This window comes from Homarus americanus, unplaced genomic scaffold, assembly GCF_018991925.1.
Source record: "Homarus americanus isolate GMGI-L3 unplaced genomic scaffold, GMGI_Hamer_2.0 scaffold39152, whole genome shotgun sequence".
NCBI classification, from domain to species: Eukaryota; Metazoa; Arthropoda; class Malacostraca; order Decapoda; family Nephropidae; genus Homarus; species Homarus americanus.
The window spans coordinates 225001-235000 of record NW_024727888.1 but is presented as its reverse complement, the minus strand read 5'-3'; the positions used below and the strand labels follow the sequence as shown (position 1 = coordinate 235000).

The following is a 10000-nucleotide window of genomic DNA, read 5'->3' as shown; positions in this document are numbered from 1 at the left end:
CCCTTTATCTCCCCCCTCCTTTCTCTTCTTCCTCCCTTTATCTTTCCCCTCTGCTTCTCTCTTCCCCCCTCCAATCCTCTTCTCCCCCTTTCTTATCCCCTTCCATTTCTCTTCTCCCTCCGTTTCTCTTCTTCCTCCATTTCTCTTCTCCTCCGTTACTCTTTCTCTTCCCTCTCTCTTTCCTCTCTTTCTCCTTTCGTTTTTCCTGGCCGATCTCATTGACCTGTTTAATGCATCAGTACTTTTTATTGGACTGTTACGGGATAGACTCGTCAGGAAGGGTAGTTTATGTAGGATTTATGACAGGACGGGTAGTTTATGTAGGATTTATGACAGGACGGGTAGTTTATGGTGGGATTTGGCGTGACGGGTAGTTTATGGGATTTATGACAGGACGGGTAGTTTATGACAGTGGAAGGATTTATGACAGGAATGGTTTATGTGTGATTTATGACAGGAAGGATGGTTTATGTAGGTTATGACGGGACGGGATGTGTTTATGGTGGGATTTATGACAGGAAGGGTGGTTTATGTAGGATTTATGACGGGAAGGGATGGTTTATGTAGGATTTATGATAGGAAGGGATGGTTTATGTGGGATTTACTTGACGGGAAGGGATGGTTTATGCGGGATTTATGACAGGAAGGGATGGTTTTATGTGGGATTTATGATGACAGGAAGGGTAGTTTATGTGGATTTGATGACAGGAAGGGATGGTTTATGCGGGGATTTAAGACAGGAAGGGATGGTTTAGGTGGGATTTACGGATAGGAAGGGTAGTTTTATGTAGGATTTGTGACAGGAAGGGATGGTTTATGTGGGATTTATGACAGGAAGGGATAGTTTTGTGGGATCTTGATGATGCAGGGATAGAAGGGTAGTTTATGTAAGATTTATGACAGTGCGATGGTTGGTGGGATTTATGATAGGAAGGGTAGCCTTGGAAGGGAAGCGGGATGGTTTATGCGGGATTTAAGGGAAGGGATGGTTTATGTGCGGGATTTCTTGATAGTAGCGGTAGTTTATGTAGATTTATGACAGGAATGGTTATGCGGGATTTATGACAGGAAGGGATGGCTTTGTGGGATGATTATGATTTATGACAGGAAGGGATGGTTTATGGGATTTATGACAGGAAGGGTGGTTTTGCAGGATTTATGACAGGAAGGGATGGTTTAAGTGGGATCTATGACAGGAAGGGATGGCTTTATGTGGGATTTATGATAGGAAGGGTAGTTTATGTGGGATTTATGACAGGAAGGGATGGTTTATGGGATTTAAGACAGGAAGGGATGGTTTTATGCGGGATTTATGATAGGAAGGGAGTGGTTATGTGGATTTATGACGGGAAGGGATGGTTTTATGTGGATTTATGATGATGTGGGATTTATGATAGGAAGGGTAGTTTTATGTAGGATTTATGAGGAATTTATGACAGGAAGGGGTAGTTTTTGTCAGGAATGGGATGGTTTAAGTGGGGATCTATGACAGGAAGGGATGGTTTATGGGATTTATGGGAAGGGTTTTTGTGGATTTATGACAGGAAGGGTAGTTTTTGTAGGATTTATGACAGGAAGGGATGGTTTATGTGGGATCTACAGGGAAGGGATGGTTTGCGGGATCTTAAGTGACAAGGATGGTTTATGTGGAAGGATGGTTTATGTGGGATTTATAGACAGGAAGGGGATGGTTTATGGGATTTATGATGGTAGGGGATGGTTTATGTAGATTTACACAGAAGGAATGGTTTATGTGGGATTTATGACAGGAAGGGATGGTTTATGTGGGATTTATGACAGGAAGGGATGGTTTATGTGGGATTTATGACAGGAAAGGGATGGTTTATGTAGGATTTATGACGGGAAGGAATGGTTTATGTGGGATTTATGACAGGAAGGGATGGTTTATGTGTGATTTATGACAGGAAGGGATGGTTTATGTAGGATTTATGACAGGAAGGGATGGTTCATGTGGGATTTATGACAGGAAGGGATGGTTTAGGTGGGATCTATGACAGGAAGGGATGGTTTATGTAGGATTTATGATAGGACGGGTAGTTTATGTGGGATTTATGACAAGAAAAGATGGTTGTATTGATTTCTGACAGAAGGGCTAGTTTTGTTAGGATTTATGACGAAGGATGGTTTATGTGGGATTTATGAAGGATGGTTTTAGGTGGGATCTATGACAGAAGGATGGTTTTGTGGGATTTCTTGGGAAGAATTGTCTTGTGTAGGGTTTTATTACAGTAATGATGAACCAAATATAAAAACTCACACCATTGGAAGGATAACTCACCGTGAGACAGATGACTAGTACAAGACTGGTACACTGCACTCTGAGGCAGCTCCAGTAGCGAGTTCCTTGAGGCATTGTGGTACTGGTGAGCTTTGCCGGGGGACGAACTCTGAGAACGACGAGCCCTACAGGTCACCACGCCCGCTACCACCACTGCTACGCCCACCACCACGCCCACAACTACGCCAGAGACGACCACACTCACGGGCGTACCTCCGTTGTTGCGTGGAGACTCCGTGGGTGGCGGGGTTTCCTCGCTCGGAGTTTTCACTGCTTGAGGAAGAGACGAGATATTTTTGTCTCTCAGTCTGAGGTTCTTGTGTTTATCTCTCTCTCTCTCTCTCTCTCTCTCTCTCTCTCTCTCTCTCTCTCTCTCTCTCTTTCTCTCTCTCTCTCTCCTAGTTTATTTTAAAGTTTAAACCAATTATATTTTTATTTTATAAATTTTATTACACTACCTCTATCAGTTTTCTATTAATTTTGACGCTCATGTCTTTTAATGACTACCTGACGCACACACACACACACACACACACACACACACACACACACACACTCACAGTTGACGGACACCCTCTCAGGTGCCACCTGCTCCGCCTTGGGTGTGTGGGTCTTCATCAACAAGGTGGTCTGGTGGCCGCGGCCCTTGGCGTGGCTGGCGAACATGGCCAGCACGTAGTCTCGTCCTGGCGCCAGTGAGGTGAGGTTGAACCTGGGCTCTGTGTTGTTGTACGCCGCTACCACCACCGACCCCTCCCGCACCTGTAACACCTGTTGTTAGTGGCGCCTAGCACCTGTAACACCTGTTGTTAGTGGCGCCTAGCACCTGTAACACCTGTTGTTGTCAAGCTCTACCTTTGGTCAATATTGAATCTATATCTCCCTTTCCCAATTCCATCTCACACACCTGTAACTCATTGTATCTGTAACTACTGTACCTGTAACCCTTATACCTGTAACCTGTATACCTGTAACTCCCTGCACCTGTAACCCATGTTCCTATAACCCATACACCTATAACCCATACACCTATAACCCATACACCTATAACCCATAAACCTATAACCCATACACCTATAACCCATACACCTATAACCCATACACCTATAACCCATGTTCCTATAACCCATACACCTATAACCCATACACCTATAACCCATACACCTATAACCCATACACCTATAACCCATAAACCTATAACCCATACATCTATAACCCATACACCTATAACCCATACACCTATAACCCATACACCTATAACCCATACACCTATAACCCATACACCTATAACCCATAAACCTATAACCCATACATCTATAACCCATACACCTATAACCCCATATACACCTATAACCCATACACCTGCTCCATACACCCATAACCCATGCACCTACTCTTAGCACCTATAGCCATACACCTCTCTTATACACCTATAACCCATACACCTATAACCCATACACCTATAACCCATACACCTATAACCCATACACCTATAACTTATACACCTATAACCCATGCACATATAACCCATACACCTGTAACCCATGCGCCTATAACCCACATGCACACACCTATAACCCCATACCTATAACCCATACATCACTCTTATACACCTATAACCCATACACCTATAACCCATACACCTATAGCCTTACACCTATAACCCATACACCTATAGCCCATACACCTATAATATACACCTACTCTGACCCATAAACCTATAACCCATACACCTATAACCCATACACCCATAACCCATACACCTATAACCCATACACCTATAACCCACATACACCTATAACCCATGCACCTATAGCCAACTACACCTATAGCCATACACCTATAACCCCATGCCTATAGCCCATGCACCCTATAACCCATACACCTATAACCCATGCACCTATAACCCATACACCTATCAACCCATGCACCCATAACCCATGCACCTATAACCCATACCTATAACCCATGCACCTATAACCCATACACCTATAACCCATGCACCCTATAACCCATGCACCTATGACCCATACCTATAACCCATGCACCTATAACCCATACACCTATAGCCCATACACCCATAGCCCATACACCTAGCCCATACACCTATAACCCATAGGCCTATAGCCCATACACCTATAGCCCATGCCTATAGCCCTATAGCCATACATCTATAACCCATACCTATAGCCCATGCACCCACCTTAACCCATGCACCTATAACCCATACATCTATGATCCATACACCTATAACCCATACACCTATAACCCATAAACCTATAACCTATAACCCTATAACCCATACATCTATAACTCATAAACCTATAACCCATACACCTATAACCCATACACCTATAACCCATAAACCTATAACCCTATAACCCATACATCTATAACCCATACATCTATAACTCATAAACCTATAACCCATACACCTATAACCCATAAACCTATAACCTATAACCATATAACCCATACATCTATAACCCATACACCTATAACCCATACACCTATAACAACCACTCCGTCTTGTTCACCTGGCTTCAATAACACTAAGTGCCCGTAATTGGTACCTCAACAAACTGTGTGGTTAATGATCTGGAAATTTAATCTTTTTCAGGGATGAGCCACAGAGAGAGATGGTCTACCACTGTTCTATCTACCTGTTGGAGATATTAAGCCTCACTTGAAGATTAACACCCCCCCCTAGTTAATTACTCTTTAAGGTTAATTTTCCTGATGTTATGTTAATCAAATTTAATGTTACTTTATCAATAATTTATCTAATCTAACTCTACATATTACGTACCTTAACCTAACCTAACCTATCCTAACCTAACCTAACCAATAATAAACAAACAATGGATAATCAGTACCAAAACAACAAAATATCCAATAACAATGGATATTTATAACACACTTGTTAATCCTAGGAGAAAAAAAAAATCACTGGGACACACCTCAATATGATAGGTCTGTTTGAGTTGACTCGTGGTGACGTCAGGAGAACACGTGACACCAGCAGAGTCTGTAGTGACGTCGTGGTAGAAACAGCCAATCAACTCACTCGGTTCATCTGGTAAAGAGGAAGAGAAAATATTGATGTGTGACCATATAAGTGTGTGTGTGTGTGTGTGTGTGTGTGTGTGTGTGTGTGTGTATGTGTGTGTGTGTGTGTGTGTGTGGATCTTCGAACAGCTTTGAGGAAGGAAACACATACATATAGCATAAATTATTACAGGTTAGGTTAGGTTAGGTTAGGTTAGGTTAGGTTAGGTTAGGTTAGGTTAGGTTAGGTTAACTTCAACTAAGATCTCAATCCAACATTTCCTTTCCCAGGGATGCTTAAAGCCCTCAGGGACTCGGAATTGGAAGCTTGGCGCGATTACTGATACGCCAGCTTGCCATCGTTAACGCCAGGCCATTGGATCTTGTGTATAAAGCTGAGGCAGGAGTAGGATACCAGCCCATAACTACGATAACATCATTCCACGGAAATTGCTCTTGTAAAGGATGATTGTTTGGAGGGACAAAAAAAATGGAGGCGGTGTGAAGAAAATTGAACCAAACCTTTTATTTTCCTCTCTCAGTATTTATCCATTTATAAGCTTGTGAGTTATGAGTTGTGTGAGTCGGATAATTTCACTATGTAGATATATAGATTGAGAATAATAGTGGAGAAGAAAGAAGGTTGAAAATTGTGTGCAAGAGAAGATAGTCAGTGTTTTATCTTAATATAACCTTGACCTAGCATGTATCTCTCTATTGTGTATATCAGTTTATTTCAGTCTGTCTCTTATCTGAATTGTGTTTCTTTATCTCGCATCATATCTTTATCTAATCATTCGTCTATGTCATCTATAAGGTTTTCAGAATCTGCCCAAAGATTATTTTATATTAGCGTGTGTGGTTGAGTTTAGTTAGTTATGATAAAGTGATGTGGTTGGGTGGTTATAACGCTCGACTGTCAGCACTTACCGACGAGGAGGATGGTGAAGAGGCAAGGTCTGTCAGCTGGCCCCACCTCGTTGCTGGGCTGACACTCGGCCCGTTGAGTCCCGCTGGTAGTGTTGTCAGCCACGGCCCAACCAACGGACGTCAACCCTTCGTCTCCGTGGTGTAGTGGCGACCGTATCTGTGTTGGTGAGTCGTCTATGTCACTATTACTATGCCACGTTTATTCACTATAATATGACCAGTATCTTCACCATTACTATCACCATAACCATCGCTATATTATTTCCCTAGATTATTGTATCACCATCACTATACCAGCTTACCCCATCATCACCATCAACCTCACTAAACATCCCTTATCGTCACTCTATCATCTCCCCTCATCACCACCTTCCCTCCTCCTCCTCCTTCTCCCCCTCCTCCTCCTGCCCTCACCTACAGGTTCAACAGGTAGGGATAACTCACCTGGTCCATGTTGGAGGTGTAGGTGACACTCTCCCAGGTGTAGGTGACTTGTGGGGGAGAGGCTCTCACACGACACTCTATCTCCACCTTCTCCCCCACCACCGCCAACACCTCCCTCGCTCCTTCCCACTCACACACCGGGGCATCTGTGTGAGGGAGAGACGAACACCGTAATTAGTAGAGAGAGAGAGAGGGAGAGAGAGAGAGAGGTGGCAGTAATAATACATTAATAATAATAATAATAATAATAATAATAATAATAATAATAATAATAATAATAATAATAATAATAATAATAATAATAATAATAATAATAATAATCAATACTTCATCCACATCAAAAATATATTTACTACACAAAACTCACCTCAAAATATCGCAAAATCCCATAAGAAAAATAATATAAACTAAATTCCCATTGCCAGAGAGTAAACACCCGTCTGAATGTATGTCGCAAGTCTCTTTGAGAAGAAGAAGAAGAACTCGAGATATACTTTCTTTCTCTCTTCTCAGTGGTAGGAGTGAAAGCGTTTAGAAAGTTATCAATAGCGTGAAAGGGGAATATATTTAAGCACACGTACACATGAGAAAGTCTGGTGTGTGTGTGTGTGTGTGTGTGTGTGTGTGTGTGTGTGTGTGTGTGTGTGTGTGTGTGTGTTCCTTGAGAGAGCATCTTGTTAATGGTGACACTGAGAGAGTAAAATCTTTGAGGTGTGAGGGAGTTCTTTAAGACTTTGTTGGGTTCTTTAAGACTTTGTTGGGTTCTTTAAGACTTTGTTGGGTTCTTTAAGACCTTGTTGAATTCTTAAGACTTTATTAAATTCTTAAGACTTCATTGAATTCTAAAGACTTTGTCGGGTTGTGTAAGACTTTGTTGAATTCTCAAGACTTTGTAGTATAAAGGCGTAGTTTAAAACTGTGTTAACTTCTTGAGATTCTGTTTGTGGTTAGAGGAATTAATTCTATGGTAGGATAAAGTTATAGGATAGAAAGACCACAGAAAAAAAATATCCCAGGGATGAAAACCACAGCTAGGATATACGTCAGCCATCGTCAGCCACCGTCAGCGGTACTCTAGTCAATATACCGTCAGCCACCGTCAGCAGGTACTCACAGTCAATATACCGTCAGCCACCGTCAGCAGGTACCACAGTCAATATACCATCAGCCACCGTCAGCAGGTACTCACAGTCAATATACCGTCAGCCACCGTCAGCGGTACTCACAGTCAATATACCATCAGCCACCGTCAGCAGGTACTCACAGTCAATATACCGTCAGCCACCGTCGCAGGTACTCACAGTCAATATACCGTCAGCCACCGTCAGCAGGTACTCACAGTCAATATACCGTCAGCCATCGTCAGCAGGTACTCACAGTCAATATACCATCAGCCACCGTCAGCAGGTACTCGCAGTCAATATACCGTCACCACCGTCAGCAGGTACTCGCAGTCAATATACCGTCAGCCACATCAGCCACCGTCAGCCACCGTCAGCAGGTACTCACAGTCAATATACCGTCAGCCACCGTCAGCAGGTACTCACAGTCAATATACCGTCAGCCATCGTCAGCAGGTACTCGCAGTCAATATACCGTCAGCCACCGTCAGCCACCGTCAGCCACCGTCAGCAGGTACTCACAGTCAATATACGTCAACCGTCAGCCACCGTCAGCAGTACTCACAGTCAATATACCGTCAGCCACCGTCAGCGGTACTCACAGTCAATATACCGTCAGCCACCGTCAAGGTACTCACAGTCAATATACCGTCAGCCATCGTCAGCAGGTACTCGCAGTCAATATACCGTCACCACCTCAGCCACCGTCAGCCACCGTCAGCAGGTACTCACAGTCAATATACCGTCAGCCACCGTCAGCAGGTACTCACAGTCAATATCCACACCCACAGACTCTCAATCCCCCACTCAGCGGTACCTCAATATACCCGACCGCAACCGTCAGCACCCAGCAGGTACTCTCAAATCACCGTCAGCCACCGTCAGCAGATACTCAGATCAATATACCGTCAGCCACCGTCAGCAGGTACTCACAGTCAATATACCGTCAGCCACCGTCAGCAGGTACTCACAGTCAATATACCGTCAGCCACCGTCAGCCACCGTCAGCAGGTACTCACAGTCAATATACCGTCAGCCATCGTCAGCAGGTACTCACAGTCAATATACCGTCAGCCACCGCACCGTCAGCAGGTACTCACAGTCAATATACCGTCAGCCACCGTCAGCAGGTACTCACAGTCAATATACCGTCAGCCACCGTCAGCAGGTACTCACAGTCAATATACCGTCAGCCACCGTCAGCCACCGTCAGCGTACTCACAGTCAATATACCGTCAGCCATCGTCAGCGGTACTCACAGTCAATATACCGTCAGCCACCGTCAGCAGGTACTCACAGTCAATATCCGTCAGCCACCGTCGCAGGTACTCACAGTCAATATACCGTCAGCCATCGTCAGCAGGTACTCGCAGTCAATATACCGTCAGCCACCGTCACCACCGTCAGCCACCGTCAGCAGGTACTCAGTCAATATACCGTCAGCCACCGTCAGCCACCGTCAGCAGTACTCACAGTCAATATACCGTCAGTCATCGTCAGCAGGTACTCACAGTCAATATACCGTCACACCGTCAGCCATCGTCAGCAGGTACTCACAGTCAATATACCGTCAGCCACCGTCAGCAGGTACTCACAGTCAATAAACCGTCAGCCACCGTCAGCAGGTACCCACAGTCAATATACCGTCAGCCACCGTCAGCAGGTACTCACAGTCAATATGTAGACCAACGGCGTTGCTCTGTCCATCACCCTCAGAGTTGGAGGCTAGGCAGGTGTACAGGCCTCCGTCCCTATAGTCCAGCTGCAGTAACGTGAGGGTAGGTTTACTCTCCACGATGTTAGCTCGATGTAGAGGACGACCCTGTGAGGTGAAGAGAAATGATGAAGTGGGACTCATATACAGTACTTTGCCTCGGTGTATAAGGAGGTAATGTGACCGGGATTACACTCAACCTCCCAAATAAACAAAGGTACCCATTCAAAACTGGGTCGACTGTAGACCCCCGTTGTGACCAGGGAACTTAGGGATGGGAAACGAGTGTTGTAACCAAATGGCTTCAAAGTAGAGAGTTCTAGTACATGGATATGAGCTGAGGTGTGTGTGTGTGTGTGTGTGTGTGTGTGTGTGTGTGTGTAATGGTTGACCTTGTGGATTAGATAAGCATGAAGCCAAAACAAACTCAGATTTCTTTTTTCT

General features: G+C 44.3%; 1 protein-coding gene across 1 annotated transcript in view; it reads right to left on the bottom strand.

Annotated features, from left to right (window-relative positions):
• LOC121865955 overlaps positions 1 to 10000 on the bottom strand; it is a 66689-nt gene that overhangs the window by 4068 nt on the left and 52621 nt on the right. Inside the window, exons 10-15 of the mRNA XM_042365523.1 lie at positions 9514 to 9664; positions 6722 to 6867; positions 6278 to 6434; positions 5260 to 5375; positions 2860 to 3061; positions 2300 to 2572 (exon numbers count right to left, since the gene is read on the bottom strand). Of these exons, the coding sequence (XP_042221457.1) occupies positions 2300 to 2572; positions 2860 to 3061; positions 5260 to 5375; positions 6278 to 6434; positions 6722 to 6867; positions 9514 to 9664 (1045 nt within the window). The remainder of the gene's footprint in view (positions 1 to 2299; positions 2573 to 2859; positions 3062 to 5259; positions 5376 to 6277; positions 6435 to 6721; positions 6868 to 9513; positions 9665 to 10000) is intronic.